The sequence below is a fragment of the Natator depressus genome, chromosome 15 (genome assembly GCF_965152275.1).
Source record: "Natator depressus isolate rNatDep1 chromosome 15, rNatDep2.hap1, whole genome shotgun sequence".
NCBI classification, from domain to species: Eukaryota; Metazoa; Chordata; order Testudines; family Cheloniidae; genus Natator; species Natator depressus.
The window spans coordinates 24,881,481-24,901,531 of NC_134248.1; the positions used below are offsets into that span (position 1 = coordinate 24,881,481).

The 20,051-nt window shown below is 41.9% G+C and overlaps 2 protein-coding genes across 14 annotated transcripts in view; both read left to right on the plus strand.

Annotated features, from left to right (window-relative positions):
- MPHOSPH9 (M-phase phosphoprotein 9) overlaps nt 1–1,039 on the plus strand; it is a 40,801-nt gene extending 39,762 nt beyond the window's left edge. For both annotated transcript variants that reach the window (XM_074972789.1, XM_074972790.1), the window contains one exon: nt 290–1,039. In XM_074972789.1, coding sequence (XP_074828890.1) covers nt 290–391 — 102 coding nt within the window. In that variant the 3' untranslated portion in view covers nt 392–1,039. The remainder of the gene's footprint in view (nt 1–289) is intronic.
- Nucleotides 1,040–6,722: 5,683 nt separating this feature from the next.
- The window catches only part of PITPNM2 (phosphatidylinositol transfer protein membrane associated 2), a 211,905-nt gene continuing 198,576 nt past the window's right edge, over nt 6,723–20,051 (plus strand). For 6 of the 12 annotated variants that reach the window (XM_074972405.1, XM_074972407.1, XM_074972403.1 and 3 more), the window contains exon 1: nt 6,736–6,911. The gene's annotated coding sequence lies outside the window, so the exon portion shown is untranslated. Of the gene's footprint in view, nt 6,912–7,526; nt 7,629–20,051 lie in introns of those variants that run through there. The other 6 variants (XM_074972413.1, XM_074972414.1, XM_074972415.1 and 3 more) reach the window with 6 other exon arrangements.

Genomic DNA, 20,051 nt, shown 5'->3' on the forward strand with positions numbered 1-20,051 from the left:
AAATGAAAGTATAGTGGTAGCTCAGGTAGGCACACGCATGCTAGCTTGAATCTAACTCGCACAAGAAACAATAGTAGTCAAGATGTGACAGCACAGACTTCAGTGCAGGCTAGCTGCCTGAGTACATACTCAGGTAGACAAGCGTCCTGGTGCTAATGGAAAGCTGTTAATGTATCAGAAAAGACACTGATGGAAAATGGGGACAGTACCAACATATTAGTTTTAGAAGGACCATTGCTTGTAACTGTATGATATTGAATGTATTATCTTTTTCAAATGTTTTCTTTAGGAAGCCTTGGAAGATCGCTTGGAAAGGATTAATAGAGATTTGGGCTCAATCCGTATGACACTGAAAAGATTTAATGTTTTACGTACCTCTGCAAATCTTTGAGACTTGTACCTATTAAATTCAGATATGCTTTTGTTTGCACTAATGTATAATTATGCACTCAGCAAATGCAATTTGTTTTGTATTTTTGTAAATCCTCAATAGTAGTTTTACAACCATGTTATCCTTTACACACAGCAATATTTTGTACTTCAAATAGCCACATATATTTAAACATATTTTCTTACACTTGAGAAATCAATCTGTTAATCGTGTATTTTACTATTTAAAAAAAAATGTGAATTATTTTTAAATAGTGTATAAGAATTCAGTTTATAATAAGGAAGTAAAGTGAGGCAGCTTGTTTTCTGAACAAAATCATGTTGTAATCTTTTTGCAGTTCATTTTGCTCACCATTTTTATAGAGATTAATATCTACATTGTAAATAATAGGTACTATGACATTTTGAACTTTTATATTATGCAGAAAGCAACACAAAGCTTCTGTGGTGAATATAACTACAAGCATATGGTAAACACCTTTTATTTAAAATATTGTAGCTTTGTTTTTAATTTGTTGTTGTGACACATCTTAAATAAATGCATATCTGCAAACTGGAATTCTATTAAATGTCCATTTGTATAAATGCATAGAAAGTAGTTATACAAACTGAATATTTTTTTTTCAGAATTGTATTTCTTGTGTGAATGGGTAAGGATATTACAGAGCCACGTGAATTAAAAATTATTTCTTTAGTGTTGAGACTTACTAATTAATTTAGAATCCTGTTGGAAATATCCAGGGCCAAATTCTGTTCCATGCCATCTGGTCTTGTCCTCATATATCTCAGTGTTGGTAAATAAGAACTCCCCTCCCAAGAGACTTGGAGAGGGAAAAGTATATGGAGCTCTTCAAGTGTTTAGGGCTTGCACAGACTGTGTGGCCTTTATCTCAGACTGTGAGGGGCAGCTTTTCACTGTGAGCCTAAATTAATGCTGAAAAGGGGTTTTCAAGTTACAAGAGGGTTGAGTGTTGAAGATGCAGAGCGCTGCAGAACTACATGCATGGCAGCATCGGTAGAGGGCCTTCTGTGTATGGAAATCTTGTTCATGCCCCTCACAGTCTGAGATAAAGGCCATACTCTCTGCGCAAGCCCTAGACGCTTGAAGAGTTCCATATATTTTCCCTCTCTTAGCCTTTTGGGAGAGTACTTCTTGTTCTCTGTTCTCTCTGTTTGTAATCATTAGGAGTAATTAAATGTAATGATCAATGTAATCACTCAAAAAATCTCCACAGGCATCTTCCCTTGAGGAAATAGTTTGCTATAGTAACTGTGTACTTAATGTTTCTACTTTGTCTTGATAAAATTCACTTCTGATTATCTCCTTCACACACACACAAAAGAGAATTGCACACAATGAAGGGATGTATAATGACTCTTAGAAAATAATACTTGACACAGAAATGCATTCTGTACTATGCTTCAGCAAGTACATTGTATATGAGTGAAAGAGGGTTGAGTTCTGTTTCATTGTGGCTTTTAGGGATTTGTATATAATTTATCATTCCAGTTTGAGATTTTGCTTCAGTAGTTTTGTAACAAGTGCTTTCTTTATACAGTTTTAGCAACTAGAAGCAATACTTGCATTATGTCTGCATGACTGTAGATCGTGATGTTTTTTGCAAGCTTGATTGCCATTGGCCTATGTTAGCAGATCATTTCTAGTACTGTTTTGCTATTTCTCAACAGCTCTAGTTTGTAAAGTTTGGACACAATGGATCACAGTGAGTGCTAGCACACATCTCCTCTCCCCATGACACTCCCAAGACCTGGGAAATCTAACCACAGGTTTTTTTAATATGCCAGGCACTAACCATCATGCTGTCCCTGTTCCAATCACAGTTATGTTCACCTTTGTTGCCTTTGTCCAGCTTGTCTTCGTCCATCCCTCCATGAATGAAAGTCGACGTCACACCATTCCTTTTTGTTGCAAGCACGTTCTTTCCATTTCTGGCCAAAGAGTTTTATCATGGGATTGGCCCAGCGCATTTTCAGTCTCCCCAGTGGTCGCTTGTGGTCTCTGGGGATCCAGTCACTGGTGCGGGTTGTTCACCTATTGTCTTGCCTGTGGACTACATGATCTGCCCATCACACATTAAAAAATAAAATCTGCCTTTTACACTTACAAATTTTGTTGTGGTGAATAATATGTATTTGTTAGGTTGGACATTACTGAATTACAAAGGTGCATACCTAATTTTTCAGTTTAGTATTTTAGTATTAAACATTTAATTAGATTATTTCCTGCTGCCCAAGAATAATACTAGGTTCAGGGATATTACCCAGTGATGATTTAGGTTTTAACCGTATCATCTGTTTCAAATTCAGTCATGGTTCAAGCTATCAACAATATGATTACTTTGCAACAGAAAGGGCAGGATCATTGGCATAAGGGAAGCTTGTGCAAGTTTGATTCTAACATTATAGAACTAGGTTTTAAAGCATTCAGTGAAGAACCTTCCCTATTTGCCCCTGAACACAGGCACTCCAAAAATATATATATATATATATACGCACACACACACACTCTGCAGCATTCACTTTGCCAATGGAAGATTAGAAGGGGGACTGAAAATGTCAGTGAGGGGGAGCTCAGGAAGTGGAACATTCTCCCTCTGATCTAACATAGACTAGGACTAGTCTTCTGGGTATTTTATATTCTGATTTGTATATTGGATTCAAAATACCTAAAGAGAATAAGAATCTCAGCCTCCAAACAGCTGCAATGCCACTCACAAGGAATGGTGTTGCCACAATTTTGAATTATCATAGTGTGCTTGCTAATGCCTTCAAATGTATAATTTGAAGGGTTTTCTTGCAAGGAGTCCATTACTGGATACGTTTACACTTGGGAATTAAGACAGGGCTTCGGTCTTCACATTGTCTTAAGTGCTTTTTTTCTTGTTTACAAATCTGTTCTCTTCCCTCAGTTATCAGAAGAACCAATTTTCCTTGGATAATTGATATACCTACTGGTTTTGAATTTCAGCTATTCCATTATCGCTCCACTACCCTTCATTTTAGACCTAAATTTACCTCCATCCTACCCTCTTTGGTACCATTCTCTTTTTATTACTGTCATTTGTTGACATCAGGAAAGAAGAATCATTAAAGTGAGTTTATATTATTTCTGTCTGAAAGTTACCTCCCATTAGCTCAGGCTTTCTGAGCTATTTCTGTTTGTGTTCTCATACTGCTGAGAAAAACTAGGTGTTGGTCCAACATTTTCAAAAAGTATCACTGATTTTGGGTGCCCTACTTAAGACACCTCATGCCTGATTTTCAGAAGTGCTGAGAACCTGCATCACCAAATTAAGTCTGGGAAATCTAGATGTTCAGCACTTCTGAAAATCAGGCCAAGGGCTGGGAACCTAGAAATAGGCGCACCCAAAATCAGTAGCTGCTTTTGAAACTATATCTGTTATTGCAGCTGACATTTCTGAATGGTGGTGTCCTTTTAAATGAGATTTTTAAATGTACAATTTTAAAATGGCTTTCCTTTAACACCGATTCTGTGCTGAAGGCCAAATTATATTTTCAACAGGCTTGAACATATTTATGCTCTTTCCAAGTATGCTCTTTTCCCTTTGCAATTCCTCCCATTCCTATGGCACTTCTAAGCATCGGAGGGATGGGAAATTAACTAGAAATCACCACATTTGTGTGTCAGTCTTTTCTGTTAGTTTTCTTGTAGACAGCTCTCCGATGTAAATCTCTTCCATTGCTGGATCCTGCTTTAATTTGTTGCCCAAATTATAGCATTATGGTAAAGTGAAGAGAGAGGCAGATCAGTTATCTCCAGACCAACTGACTGACCAACATCCCTGCTCTGATAAGTATAGTTACAAGGAAGATTATTCTCTGAACTAAATCACTGAGATGTGCTGAAAAATAAACAGGTGAAAAAAATTAAAACAAAAGCAAGAGGTCCAGAGTTGTATAAAACTGTTGTCTATCTCATTTCCTGATCCTCAGATGAGGAGTTTTGTTACTTCAGTAGTACTTCAAGTATATTGCACTTAGCTGGTTTCAGTTATTTATATAGCAGTGTATAGTGTAATTGTGGACAGGCACTTTGCAAAGCAAATAAAGAGGCACGGCCCCTGCTTTAAAGTGTTTATAATCTAACCGAGAAACAAAACACAACAGTTCAAGCATATAAGCAGCAGATGAGCTCTTTGGAGGAATGGGTTTTAAGGAGGAGATGAAGGGCAGTGGACAAGAATTTGTAGATACTACATTTGGGTAGGAGACAAATTTTGGGAATTTAGAGGAAAAGATTAAAGGAGCAGTAAGGAGAGAGGATAGGAATGTTAGTAGGGAATGAAAGTTGGAGGATAAGAGAGCAGTGGTGAGATATATAAAAGGCTTTGAAGGTGGGGACAAAGATCGTGAACATGCTGCAATAAAGAAGAAAGTTCAGTGTGTTGATAGTGCAATTATGTGGAAAAGGCTAATGACTTTATTTGTAATTCATTGTATGTCTCCTAGCTCTGCAGATTGGTTGTTGACAGTGTATAGTTGTGTGATATGAGAAGTAATTACAGGACATATTTTAAATAACCAATTACAATAACTAATGATGTCATTATTTTTAAAATGCGTAAGGAATCTGGTTACTTCTCAGGCTTCACACCAGCATAGATAACTGTATTTTTCTTGCTTTTATCAAATCTTGTTAGTGAGCAAAGATGTAAGAGTAGTCAGTGCTGCTCTAGTCTTGCTATATATCTCAGAATCAATCACTGTGTTGAAATTGTAACAGGGCTGGGGTGCTGAGAATTTAAAGGAGGGCGGGTCTGGTGGGAGGTCAAATGTAATGAAAATGTTAGGCTTCCTAATTCTGGCCATTAAGTTCCAACCCTGGCGTATGATGAAAAGGTAATGTGAAAGAAAAATCAGTAAAGGAAAGCTTATAGGATGGAGCTTATCAATTACTTGTAATTATTTCAAGTTAATTTTAAGTCCCATTATCATGGGATGGAAATTAATGTGCAGATGATATAGGCAAGCATCATCAAACCAGCCTGAAAACATTGATTTGGAAATTCTATAAAAGCCATGCACAAGTCTAGATGCAGACCCAAGTAATTAACATGTTGCATTATATTTATCAAGGGGTAATGCAACAAATTAAAAAGGGTCAATGGGGGATCCTTCCTGGCCTAGGAAGTGAGTGAACATTTTGAGGCAGAGATAACATGACTTAGTGAAGCCCTATCTTCATCCTTTGAGCTTGTGATGTTGACTGGTGCTTTGCACCCATAGTCAGCAGTCATCTGAGGAGTTTTACAAATATTTGTTGTGCTAAGTGGGGGTTGCAATGCATGAGCAGAGATCTTTCACTTGAGTCCAGTTGACCTGATTTCTTTTCATTGTGGATGGGAAGTCCCAAGCCCTGCAGCTGCTTCCCCTACATCCAGCCCTCAATGCACTCTGCCTTGCATTTGGCCATGTAACTAAAGCCATTGATCCCAGCAATGACCATAGCAATAGCACTATGGGAAAGTCCCTGAATACACAAGTGTGCATTACTAGTGTGAGGCACTCCCTGTACAGATATGCCATGAGAAACAGGGCTATTGTGTGTACACTGTGCAAGACAAACTTCCATTTATGGATGAGAGTTAGGAGAGGCGGGATCCATTCCAGAACTACTCCTCGTTCTTTTTGCTGATACACACTAACAGGGCTATCACGCTGAAACCTATTAACTCACTGTGTCCCCTTGGGGAAGTCAGTTGACTTCTTGATACCTCCGTTTTGCACCTGAGAAGTGGGATAAAGATGCTGATTGTCCTCCCTTTGTAAAGCAGGTGGAGATCTAGCCCTGAAGAGTGCAATGGTAGTGTATTATTATTTCTTAGGCTAACCCTAGACCATTGCACCTGCCTACATCCCCTGGCGGAGCCTGGAAAGTTCTTGAGTTTAGTCCCAGGGCCCAGCTAGTTTGGAAGGGAGAGATTTCACTACCTCTCGCCCCACCTCTGTAAAGCACCCATGAGCCGGTGCTGGGGTTTTCTCGCCAGCCTCACCCAAGCCCCTTCCAGCCTCGGCCGCCCAGAGCCCGGCGGTGCAGCTCCCAGGTGGCCCCTGCCCAGCCGGAGCAGCCGCGCTGTTGTACCCCGCCGCGGCCGGAGGGGGGCGCACCCCGCCTGGCTTTCCTCTCGTGCTCCCGGCGCCCAGAGTGAGGGAATGCCTGCGAGCCGGGGAAGGAAGTGGCCGCGCTCTGCAGCAGTGGGCAAGGCTCGCGCCGGGAGAGGCGGCTGCCAGCCGGGTCCGTGTCGCTGCCGAGGGGGAGCCGGGGCGCCCCTCCCCGCGGCAAGAGCCCTGCCAGGCAGCCGCCCAGGGATTGCCGCGCCAGCGGCACCGAGGAGCCCCGCTGCCCTGCCCGCCCTCGCCGGGGATTATGCGAGAGGGGAGCGGGCAGGTCGGCAGCCCGCTCCTGGTAGCCGCGGAGAGCAGCCGCAGCCGCCGCCGAGCGAGCGCTGGGGCCGCGACCGGCGGAGGAGCCGCAGCCGGTGCGTGGGGCGGGGGGGAGAAGCCGCCTCCCGCAGCGCGGGGACTGGCGGGGGAGAGGAGCCGGGGCCGGCCTAGGCCGCTGGAGCCGGAGCGGGCGGCCGGCCCCGTGGCGACGCGGCTGTTGTGAGGGGCGCCCCGGCCTGGCCGCGGGGGTCGGGCCGCCCCGCCGGCTGGCCGGCTGGAGGGGCGTGCGGCGCAGGCTCTGGGCTGGGAGCCGGGCGGGTCTCCAGGGGCTGTGGGCTCAGCCCCCCGCCTGGCCAGCGGCGGGATAGCGCAGGGGGGCAGCAGGTGGCTGGACGGGCCCCCGGCTGCTGGGCATCGCTCCCCGGGGAATTAACGTCTGTCTTCTCTGGGCGCCAAACCCCACCGCCCCGGGCGCGGGGAGGGATGAGGGTCCCCCCCTTCCGCTCAGTTACAGGGGCGTGAGGGTGGCTCCCTGAGGGAGCGACTTTCACCTTTCTCCAGCTGTTTCTTGGGGGGGAGGGATTCATTTAAACTCCCCCCCGAGCCGCCGCCGCCGCCCCCTTTCTCAAGCTGGTCAGTTCTGTTGGATTCGCAGGGCCGAGTCGTGGATGGGAAAGCTACCTACCCCCTGTGTTGCTAAGAAACAACCTCATCAAGCTGCTGCACAGACTCGGGCATTAATGGTCACTTCTGTGCCCACAGGTCCGGTCTCGTGCTCGTGATTACTACAAAGAAACCTTTCAGAGAGATAGGTGTGTGTGTGTGTGTTTCTTTTAAATGTTCTTGACGCATGGACACTTCTATCCTAGAGACAGCATTGTTTTGTTATTTGCACTGACAGCTTTTTTCTAATATGGATTTCTTCTGGTGCTATAGTTAGCAACACAGGGCTGGTAATGCACCGTAAGAGCAGGCTGTAAGGTAATACCAGTCACTTGCTCTTTCCAACTAAGTATTGCTAGGACTCTTCTTTGTTTTAACCCCCACCGTGGCAAACAGGGTGTTTTGCTAGCAAAAAGTTTCCTATGTAAATGAGGTGGCATAGTAGGAAAGACCGATTTTTTTGTAATATAATAAAAATAGTCTTAAGAGCTGCGGCAATAACAATACTGTTTTACAGAAAAGATGAACTGTTCATAATCTAGTTAAAATAACCCATAAATATCCTAAAATGTGTAGTTTTCTTGTTTGCTAGCTACTTGTGCAGAGTGGCTTTCCTCTTAATTTTAGGCTGTAATTTGAATATAATGTCTGAGGAGATGTTTGTGTTTGAAAATATGAGGTAGCAGATGTACCTGTCTCTTGTTTCAAACCAGCAAATGGAACATTTTAGGTAGTTCATGTACTTGATGTGTATGAAATATTGCTGGGCTTCAGTGATACCACCCTGCTAGACTTTAAGGGTCATATAATTTTAATGCTAAAATCGATTATAAGCATGTGATTTATTTACCTTTGACCATAATCTTAAACTCCTAACTTGAAGGTTAGGTTTTTTTGGTTTGTTTTTTTTTGTAAATGAATTTAGCCTTACCAAAGGTGTCAGATTTGACATCCCTGGAGATTTCACTCTGCTCATCCCCAGAGCAGGTACAGCACAGGCTTCCCTCAAGCTGCCCTGTGGCACTTGTCAACTCTGACCTGGCTGGATCACTTCGAGGGATAGAAGGGCAGATCTGTCTAAATCCCATTTCAATTCTAACCTCTCTGCTGAAGGTCCCCAGCTAGTGGGCAGACTCTCAGGACAAGGGCACTTTTCAAATTGAAATGGAGCTGTGACCACCGGCTGGGTTCACATAATCCAGGGGTTCTCAAACTTCTTTGCACCGTGACCGCCTTCTGACAACAAAAACCCATGACCCCAGGAGGGGGAACCAAAGCCTGAGCCTTCCTGAGCTCCGCTGCCCCTGGTGGGGAGGCCAAAGTCCAAGGGCTTCAGCCCCAGTCATGGGGCCTGTAACCAGAGCCCCACCACCCTTGGCTGAAGCCCTTTCGCTTTGGCCTTGGGTGGTGGAGCTCGGGCTTTGTCTTTGTCCCCAGGTGATGGGGCTCAGACTTCAACCCCATCTCCGGGCCCCAGTAAGTCTAATGCCAGCCCCGGCGACCTCATTAAAATGGGGTCGCGACCCTCTCGTCCTGACCCACAGTTTGAGAACTGCTGACGTAATCTAGAAAAGAGTCACCAGATAAGAATAATAGAATTGTAGAACTGGAAGGGACCTCAGTCGGTCTTGTCCAGTCCCCTGCACTGAGGAAAGAATAATTATTATCTAGACATTCCTGACAAGTGTTTGTCTAACCTTAAAAATCTCCAATGACAAAAGAATTCATAATTCATAATTCAAAATCCATAGGTAATTTTTCCAGTGCTTAACTACCCTGACAGGAAGTTTTTCCTAATGTCTAACCTAAACCTCCTCTTGCTGCAATTTAAGCAGCTTTGTCCCAAGCCATTCCCTCTGCAATCTGACTTGGCTTCCGCCTCTGGGAAAAGAGGTGGAAGGGGCTTTTTCCCCTTTCAGGGATCTGATTCTCTGGTTATTTGGGTGTTGGAGCACCTGCGTGGAGGGAGGGGGAAAGCACCTCCATGCTACTCTTTGTAAAGGGGCTCTAAAGAAACCTGCTGGTGCTCCTCCATCCACCTGCAAGGATTATGAGGACTGAATTTGCAGTATTCCCTCACAGCCTGGAGAGCTTTTGGATTGCATTCTGGAGCTGCGTGTGTATATCCTCCCCATGGCACTGCACTGGTATGATCTGGCAGCATCAATAATGATGCTTTATAGAGTGCTGTTTATCCATAGCTCACAAAGGAGGCTAAGGCATTACTATCCGTAGTTAGGGAAATAGAGGACAGTTGACTTGCTCAAGATTGTGCCACACATCCATGGCAGGACTGGGAATAGAACCCAAGTCTCTGTTCTCCCAGTTCAGTGCCCTCTCCAGAGGCCCATGCTGCTTCCTGAAGATGGGCTGATTTTATTTCATTCTACTTTGGCTTATTCATGACTTTTTAATGTAAACTTTATAAATAGGTAATAGCTGCATTTAAAAAAAAAAATCCTGTTCACTGATTCCGACTCTGTAGAGTCCGTTCCAAGTGTCTTGGTTTTGCAGTACAGTGCAATAAAATGTAAATTGATGCATGTGCTCAAGTCCAAGTATGTGAGTAGTCCCATTAAAGTCAGTGGGACTGTGCAGTCTTTGTAAGCACAGGGGTTTAGTAATTAGTATGCACTGTCTTGATTTCATATTTGAATAATGTAGACTCATAAAATTCCCTCTCCCTTTATTGCTTGATAACCCCCCTTTCTGCTCCCAATCCTTGATCCTCTGGAATATTTTTGTCATGTTTATTTCTGCCATGTCTGTTTTGTGCGCTCGAGTAATAGAAGAAGATTGATTGTGTTACAAAACACAACACTAGCTTCTAAGTGATTTTTCCACTCTCGAATAGTAGGCTGCCGCTTTTGGGCATGCACCATTCTGTCCTTTCACAGATACTCATGCCTGATATGTTCAACTGACCTTTGTACGGCTGGTTATTTTAATGTTTGACCAGTTCATGGGTTGCTGGATGGCTGAAAAGCCTCAGCATGAAATACAAAGTGAAGAATAGCTAAGCATGACAGAAGAATGGCCACAGACCAGTCCTCTCTTGCGGTTCTGTGTTGCAATGCTTCTTTACAATACTGTTGATGTATTCTGATCATGATAGCATCTCAAAGAGAGAGGGAGAGACATGTGAGGCTTAGGGGTTGAAAATGTGGCTTGTTACGTCTTACCTTTGATAGAGCAGACTCCTGATAGGATGTTAATTTGCATTAATCATATTTAAGTTTCCATAACTAACTTTTAATTAAAGCATGGTTGATACCAGCTTAATGAATGTACGTATGCTAGGCCATCTGCATGAATAAAAATTCTTTTTAATTCCCTTACTATTCCCTTTATGGCCCCTTAGATGCTTTTGGTGGCCATTTAAACAACATATGGTAGCAGCTGTTCATCTTTTTAATATAACTTTTTTGCATCTGTGTTCAAGAAACAAGAATTGTATAAATAAACAACTATCTCGTATCTTTAAAAATATTTTTTAAGTAACTTGGAACATGAAAAGGGGGTAAATTATGTCTAGGTGCGTGTATGAGAAAATGTTGCCTAATTTAGGACCTCATCCAAAGCCAGCTGAGGTTAATGGAGAGCCTTTTTGTTGACTTCAGTAGGCTTTGGATCAGCTGTTGGGCTCCAATTCAGCAAAACATTTATTTATGTGCTTAAGTCTCACTGAAACCACTGGAACTTAAGCACGTGCTTTAACTGTTTTGCTGAGTAGAGGTGGATTGTTCATTCTTAATGTACTCTGATCCTAAATCTCCTCTTAGTTACAGTAACTTTTCACTAGAGTAACTCTAATGACTTCAGTAGAGTTAATCCTGATTTACACCTTGGTTAGTGGGAGCAGAATGAAGACCTCAGAGAGTGATTTTTGGATTGTAATTTATTTAATTGGCATCTTTCACCAAAACAATAGTTTCTGATACAATATCTCTGTTATTTTGGATTTGCCTCGGACAGCATATTTGAATGTCTTCAGTGTTGTGCATCGAACAGCCCAGACGTTTATTGTGGGTTGCCATCTGGTATGTGGGAGTTTTATGCGACTGCTAATTTAGTTAACAACCAATTTAGAAAGACTGTGTTTTAGCCTGTTGAGAAATGCTAAAAAGTTGCAAGTGAAAGTGGGATGTTTTGGGGTTTAATTATTTTATTGATTTGCCTTTTTAATTTGAAATCTGTATCGCCTCTGAGAGTTTTTCTCTAATGTAGCATCACATCTTCCAGGTAAGCTCATTTTTTAAAAGGCTCATTCAACTGGCCCCAAACAGTTTTTTTTGTTGGAATTTACAGACTTCAGTAAAAAAAAAAAAAATCTGTCCTATTTATTGTGATATCCACATAATATTATAGCTAATTAGCCACACTATATTTTTTAACAAACTGTTATGTGAGGGCCTGATTCAAGAGCTGCAGAGTGAAATGGTGCTCTTTCTAGTGTAGAGTGGTAGCTGCTATTTATTTTTTTTGAATCTAGTATGACTCATTACTGTGAATTTGTGAGAATGCAATAATGTGTTCTAGGACCAGTACAATCCACTGGGAAATATTTCTTAACTTGTCATTTTTCCTTTTAACCTTTCCCTTTTAAGTTTTCTATCAAAAGTGCATTTTTCTTATTTGAATAGTCCTAAATTAACCATTTTCTCTAATTTCTGAATTTTTCCTCTTCTAATTAATTTTGAAGTTGATTTGTATAGAGAAGGAGAGCAATCAGTGTTTCTATTTAAAAAAAAACAAAAAATTAGTGAGAGTGTTTTTCAGGCCCAGATTTCAGGTTTTGTAAACAAACAAGTGTTTTGCAAATCCCAATATGAATAGAAATGTAGTTGTGAAACTGAGGAGAGCTGGGGTGGAGAGAATAAAATTAAACCTGCATTTGGTTATAACTTTTCCCAGGCAATGTTGAGAATCCAAATACAACAACATTACACTAGGGCAGGAGAATCTGAAATTGAAACTTTCTATAAATCTAAAGTGTATCTAGCTAGTCCAGTTTCAGTGTCTAAGTTAAGTGTGGTGCCAATTGTAAACAAACAACATAAATAGTGAACAATAAATTTTTGGAAAATTATTAAAATTTTAATAAAGTAAGGTGGGATTTTCAAAAATACTTCGCATCAGCCTCGCTCGGCTCCCTTTAAAGTTAATGGGAGTTTTACCCAATAGGGGTGTTAAGTCAGTGCAAAGAGCTCCTGAAAATTCTACTTATAAAGTATCAGTAACATGGGCAATGAGGTTAATACGTGTAACTATCTGAATAGTGCCTCTTCAGTGAGTTGCACTGCGGGAACTGGGAAACAGTGTGAAAATACACCAGGTCTTATCATAAATGATCCTGGCTTCTGGTGCGTCACCTAAGATCTACAGGTGTCAGAAGTGAAATCTCCTTTCCATTCTGTGGGGTACAAAGGTCTACAGGATTAAATGGTTTGGAGCCCTTGTGATCACCCTCTGCACAATGACATATTTTGCCCAGAGAGGAGTATGGAAGGATTTTCCTTGTCAGAGGATAAATAGTGGAGGATGTGCCACAGAGAAAAAGGTAACTGAGCTTGAAAATGTGCGTGCAAGCTCCATCAATGAAAAGTAGGAAGAATCCAATAAGCTTAGAACTAAAACAACCCCTGGAGAATACTTGGGAATACCTGAGGAAATCCATGCCCTCTGACCCACTCCCCGGCAGGAGTGCTGGGCGGAGCAGGTCAAGCCCCCTGACCCAGCTTACCGGCTGGAGTGCCTGGTGGGTGGAGTGGGTCGGGGCACAGGAACACCCATTTTTCTGGGGTCCCCCAGTTGGCCGAGTCGCCTGGGCACGGGCCCCGTTGGCCCAGTGGCTAATGTGCTACTGAATCCTGGTATCTGTAGATCTTCATAAAGGAGAGCAGGGAGGGATGCTGTGTAACAGTAAGAGCTGGCATTGCTGGTATACGGTGCCTTTTCATCTAAGGATCCTGAGGGATTTGATGAATGTTGACTAACCACTGCACAATACTCTTTTATGTTCAGAACAGGATGCATGAGTATTACTTCCCCTGCCATTAAGTTGCAATTGCCACCTGAGAGTGTGCAGCAACAAAACAGTTGAGGACAGGAATTAACAAAGAATATTTTAGCCAGTAAGACTGTGGGTAGAATGTAATTGTCTGAGTTGGAATATGAGCAGCAGGCCAGGGTTACCTGGACTCTTATAAAAGAGCAGTAGGATCTTTTAATGACCATGTGTCATTAGGACTTCAGTTTTTCCGTCTCTTCCCAACTCAGTTGCAGCTCAGGGGTTCCAAATGAACTGCTTCTAGACTTTATTCCAGCTTTGATGCAGCAGCCAAAATGTGTCTGACAAGACTATAAGATCAGGAATCCTCAACCTGGTGAACAGTGAAATGCCCACCAATGAGAAAAATGTAAGGAGTTGGGTATCCTGGATAGTTTTGGAAGAGTGACACAGATTCCATTTGGTCTTGCATGGTGTTTAGACAGCTGTGCTCAGCAAGGGCCATGAAACTAACAGAAGACTTTATAACCGTTATGTGCACAGGGAAGGAACAGCACTTAGGCAGCTTTGAGAGAGACCTTGAATAAGATAAGCAATGGTGATTCACCACTAACTCTTCCCCCACCAGAGTGACTTAGCAGCTTAGCTCCCTAGCTGAGACCATGTACATCAGATTCCTGCTTGGAGTGAATTTTTATAGCCAGTTTATAAGCCTAGGTGACCAGGGGAAAAGGGCAGAGAATTGGCTAATGTCCTAAATGGTGTGCTGTAGCAATCAGAGTGGTAGCCGTGTTAGTCTGTATCAGCAGAAAGAACAAGGAGTACTTTTGGCACTTTAGAGACTAACAGATTTATTTGAGCATAAGCTTTCCTGGGCTAAAGCCCACTTCAGCATTCTTGTACCGTCTGGAGAGGTTATAAAAGACAATAGTGAGTTAATGGTTTAAAGTTTTTAATTTGTCATGGTGAGTGCAACTAATTTGATGGATAGAAAAGCTGACTATAATTTGTTTGGATTGCTGGTGCTTACATAACTAATCCTTAGCTACTAGTTCAAGCAAATTATCTGATTTAACCCATACAACCGTGTCCTCAAAAGGCATTCTCTTCTAATTGTGTAATGCCCTGCTTAGAAAGTGGGCATGTGTAACAGCATAAGCATATGGAGGACCTTGACATACCCGAGCACTTCACTGTCGAGAGCCACTAGATAGGCTTTGTTATCCCAGGATGTATAGGAAGAGTCAGGTCCTTGCAAGATGTTGGAAGTGTCATAAGGATTTAATTCTATTTAAGTGCTTTAAAAGTATATGGGAGGATTGCAGGTTTTATAGTACAGCTGTGGGTCACTACTCTTCAGCTTACACAATGTGTCCTGAATTGGTTAGTCATCAGGAATCTGGTTTAGGTTAGTCTCTAAGGTGCCACAAGTACTCCTTTTCTTTTTGCGAATACAGACTAACACGGCTGCTACTCTGAAACCTGTTTAGGGCTCAGTGAGTCACTCTTCTGTCTGCTCATTTTGAATTGAAGTCTATGAATTATGACTTCTTGGGAAAGCTGGCAGGGCTGTTGCCATCTCTGAAGAGGTAAAGAATACCATTGTGCCCTTGTATGTGAGTTTATGCTCAGGGTCCACTCCTGGTTCCAACAAAGTCATGAGGAGTTTGGTATTAATAGATTACAATTTTTCTTTTTTGCCTTCTGTCACAGAAAGGCACAAAATGGGGTGTGAATTTCTGTTGTGATTTTTTTTTTTAAGCTCAATAGTTTTAGGTAATCTAAGAGGCCTCCTTTTAGGGAAAAGGAACAATATAGAATGATTTTTCTCTATGTGGGTGGTTTGTTTACTTCAGTGTTGTTGTTCTTCACCCTGCCACTTTTCTTTAAAGGAAATAGAACATGGTTTTTTGTTTATCATGTCAGATGAAATTGAAATCCAAATATTTACATCTTCTTGCAGTATCTCAGGTTGAAAACCAATTGTAGGCGTTTCCAAGCTGTTAAATTTTCCCTTTCACTGGGTCGGTTTTTCCCCCTGCATGATGGAAACATGGATCCTAATTTCTTTTCAATATTTCCTGGCCAGACTCTGCAGCTGGAAACACTTCCCTCTGTAGGCCTCTCAACCTGGCATCAGGCTCGTAGTGTTCTAGCCTGAACATACCCAAACTTTGTTGCTGGCCCCCTCTCTAGTAGCAAATAAAGTGAATTAAAGTGTGAGAAACAAGGGCAGAGATAGTTTAATGTCTAAATAACTGTGTATACCTCTGAAAACATGAATTTAAAATGCTGTGGGAAAAACAGAGGGCTTATCTCTCTCTAGATAACCCTTACCTCTTCTATAACACCCTTTGTCTGACTATCTCAAAGCTCTTTGCAAAGGAGGTTGAAGTATCATCATCTCCATTTTACAGATCTTTACACCTGAAGCACCGAAGTGTAAAGTCATTTGTCCAAGTCACACAGTGAGGCAGCCAAAGAGCCAGGGAAAGAACCCAGGTCTCCTATCTTCTAAGCCAGTGCCCTATCTTTTGGTCCACACTAACTCTCATGAATATTCCCATGTAACCAAGCTGAGACTATTTTTCTGTTGAGCAGTTCTGACAGATCACTCATTTGGGCCCCTATCCTGTGCATTGTGTAGTCCCACCTAAATAAATGATATGAACAGAAGCACAGTAGGCACCATGGTATGTGGGTTTTTTGAGGGGTTGTGTGTGTGTTAGATACCACATTTACAAAGGTTTGAAGACAGTATTTGAATTTACTGCTGTTTTTCCCCTACTTAGACTATGAAATACTGCAGCTAATTTAACTATCGAAGAAGTTAAACACTTGTTTTGTTTTTAATTGTGTCCACTATAAAGTAACACTTTGAAGAATGGTTCCCAAATATACATTTAGCATGGCTACAATGTGTCCTATCTGTTTTGTGAACCCAGAATGACTCTTAAAGCTCACCATCTCTTGTGTAAACTCCCCTAAGTAGGCTTTTCAACGACCGAATTTATTTAACACACAATAACTGCCAGGTAGAAATGCATATTAGGGCAAGCCTAATTGAAGCATTAACCTTTTGGCAGCAGCTCCTATGTAGCAAGCCTCTGTTCTAGCCTCATGTGTATTTTATCAGTTTGTTTGTTTGTTTGTTTAGCGTAACAGGATGAGTTTTTGACTCTCTGCATACTTTGCTAGCTCTATTTGACAGGGTACTTGGCCAGAGATTCATATAATGATATTATTTGAACCAGAGCACTGGAAATACATCATCACTGCTCAGAGGGGAAAAAGCCACATTGAATTAGGGGCTGATCTTTAACAGTGCTGATTATTTTTGCAAATCTGTGAGGAAAACTGCTTAAAATGTTTTACTCTTGTACATTGCTTCCCATTCTGAGTTAATCGCCATACACAGTGGACTTCACCACAGAGATGCACCAGTTCTGTTACATGCTTCTCCTTTCCTCTGACCCTATGGAAGGCTCTTCTGTAGGCCTGTCAAAGGGCTCGGGCTCTATGGATGGTGAGGGCATTTGTCTCTTCCCCCACCCCCATGGAGATTCTCTTGCATAAAATAACGTTGACATCATCAGCATCCTCTTATGCTGCATGATGTGATATGCCCTGGAGGGGAATTTCCAGCAGCTGCCAGTGGGGAGTCCATGGGAAGTACTGTGGAACTAGGGTGACCAGATGTCCCAATTTTATAGGGACAGTCCTGATATTTGGGGCTTTGTCTTATATAGGCGCCTATTACCCTCCACCCCCATCCTGATTTTTCACATTTGCTGTCTGGTCACCCTATGTGGAACTGAGTAGAAGCACTGGATAGAAGCACTGCAACTAGCCTGTGTCCAGCATGGATGTCAGGATGCCTGTAAGTTTATGGAGGGGGAACCCTGTCTCTCCCCAGTGAACAGTAAGAATTTCCTGTGGGATCAGCTTCCTTCTTCTGGTTTCTCTGCATTAGGGGATGATACTGCCAATTGTTAAAAGAAAAGGAGTACTTGTGGCACCTTAGAGACTAACAAATTTATTTGAGCATACTTACCTCACTGGCAGTAATGGAATTCCCTCCCCACCCCCCAAGCCTTGGTGAGGCCAAGTCCCTCCCTCCGTTACAACCATACAACCCTGTTGATTTTGGTAGGGCTGCAGAAATGTAACTGAGAGCAGAATGTGCCCCATATAAGCACTGGACTTGTTCTGTGTTGCAGGCTCTTCTTCAGAGAAAAGCTGTGGAGAGTTTCAAATTTGGTTTTTGATTTTCAAAATGGGGCCACCTTTCCTAACACACACCCTGCGGGAATAGTATGAAAATGACCTGTGTCAGTGTTTTTTATAGTACGAAACATGGCTGTAATAAAATGAGCACAGCTCTACTAGTACCTACTCACAATGTCTGCAATCTGCGTGTCTTTGAGCCATACCTGATAGCTTTAGTGACAAAACCCTGTTTTGACTCCCTGCTAGCAGTGCGGAGCTTAAAGAGCAGGCAGGAATATCTTTTATCTTGCGCATCATCAATAACGTTTTCATCTAAGTTGCGTTAGCAGTTTTTTACTGCTGATGATCTGAGGCAGACCTTGACTTTTAGACCTCAAGTTGAGTTTGCAGCACCAGCAGTTAGAATATGCATCTTCTGTTTTAAACTGAAGTCACCAAGAGGATAAACTTGGAATCCCTGATGTTCGTTTTACAGCTGCTTCTCAGAGGAGAACTGCATTTTAATATTTCCACTAAGTACTTGAAAGAGATCTTGCAGTAAACTTGTAATTGTTAAACTTTTGTGCATAATTTGGTTATATTATTATGAAACGCTCCATGAAACCTAATATAAATGAGTTAAACTCTTAAAAACTTTATTTGTAGACGGGCATGAACTAGGTCCCTTCATTTTTTTTCCCCCTCAGTGTACTCTAGTCAGGTTCTTATTTAACACCCTTTACTGTAGTATCTGTAAGGCAGATGTTAACATTGCACTTACTTATTTTTCATAGACTACTGAAGATCAGAGTTGTACAGTAGATTACGTAACTGAATACCAGCGTGAAGTTAAACCACTAACTTGGGGTGGGGGGAGGAATGGGTGAGATGCCTTTTCTCCAGAATCAGTTGCTGAATTGGCAATCCATTCCTTCTGCCAACATATGTTAATCTGACTAGCTATAGCTGGAGTAAATATTTAAAGCTCTTCTAGCAAAGATCTCGAGCAGCAAAACATTTAGCTTTTTTATATGATTAAAACTCTGATGTAAATCCTACCAAAGCTGTTTGCTTTCAGGGATAAATCCAATTTAAAGCCAGCTTCCTAAGTCTGTTCGTACTTTAGTCACTTGGGGTCTCTACCACTGAAGGCCAGCAGGACTGGCTCCTAAATTGTGGCCATATGCTACTACTATATCTAGGAGAGGGGAGAAATGTAGCTGAGCTCACTACTAATCCTGCATGAAAAGCATAAGCTCAACATCTCTGAGTTTATGGGGGTCTAAGGAAAGATAGGAGCAACGAGGGAAGGGAAATCCAAAGCACTGTAAAGTACACTGGAAAGCCGACTTAACTTAATCATAGCAAAGTTACTGTAGCTCAGGGCAGTAGCGTTTGTTTTATTTTTAGGTTTTAATTTTTGATTTCTCTGTGCTCCCGTCCCCCAGCTGTAAAATGGGGGTAATGCTTCCTTTGTCTGTCTTGTTTGTTTAGATTGTGAGCTCTTTTGGGTATGGACTGTCTGTCGTTATGTATTTGTACAGTGCCTAGCACAAAGGGACTTACCTTTCAGTTGGGGCCTCTAGATGCTATTGTAATACAAATGACAGCACTGGGGCCCAATGTTCTTAAGCTACTATAAGCTATTGCATCTTGAAGAAAACCTTTCTATAAAATATTTCTTAATCTGTAAAATAATGAAAGCTAGCAAATTATGCCAAACCTAAAAGACGTGTTTCCATTTGACTCATCGGTTGTCCAAAAGTTGACACCATTTGCCTAATTAAAAATGAGACATCGTTGCTGAACTGGCATATTTGTTCATTCTGGTAGGTGTTGAGCACTCATTTTCCGTTAAGAAAATAAGTAAATTATTATTTCAGCTAAAATCGGGATGAAATTTGTAAATTTTCAATCTTTAATATTTAGGATTAAGAATTGCAGCAGGGATGGATTCATGTGTGATGCTCTACCTCGACCTAAACAGTGTGCAAGAATCCACTTAAAAAATAATATATACTGTATTTTTAAAACCCTTTTAAAATGCAGACTAGCCAGATGGTCAAAAGAACCAATCAATGAGGCAATATGTAAATATTTTCAATCATTACCAGAGCACTTCTGTGTTGACACTGAAATGTTAAGGCTATTCCATGGAGCTCATGGGTGATCAGCAGATGAGCTCTGATAAAACAGAGAATAAAGGTGAAAGCCTGAATATTATTATGGATTGTGGGTTTCATCTATACAGAGAGACTACAGTTCATTTGTAGAACATGATGGAAAAGCCCTCTGTATTCTCTCTTTAAGCATATTATTTAAACGCAGACAGTCTTTATTTCCTCTCTGTCAG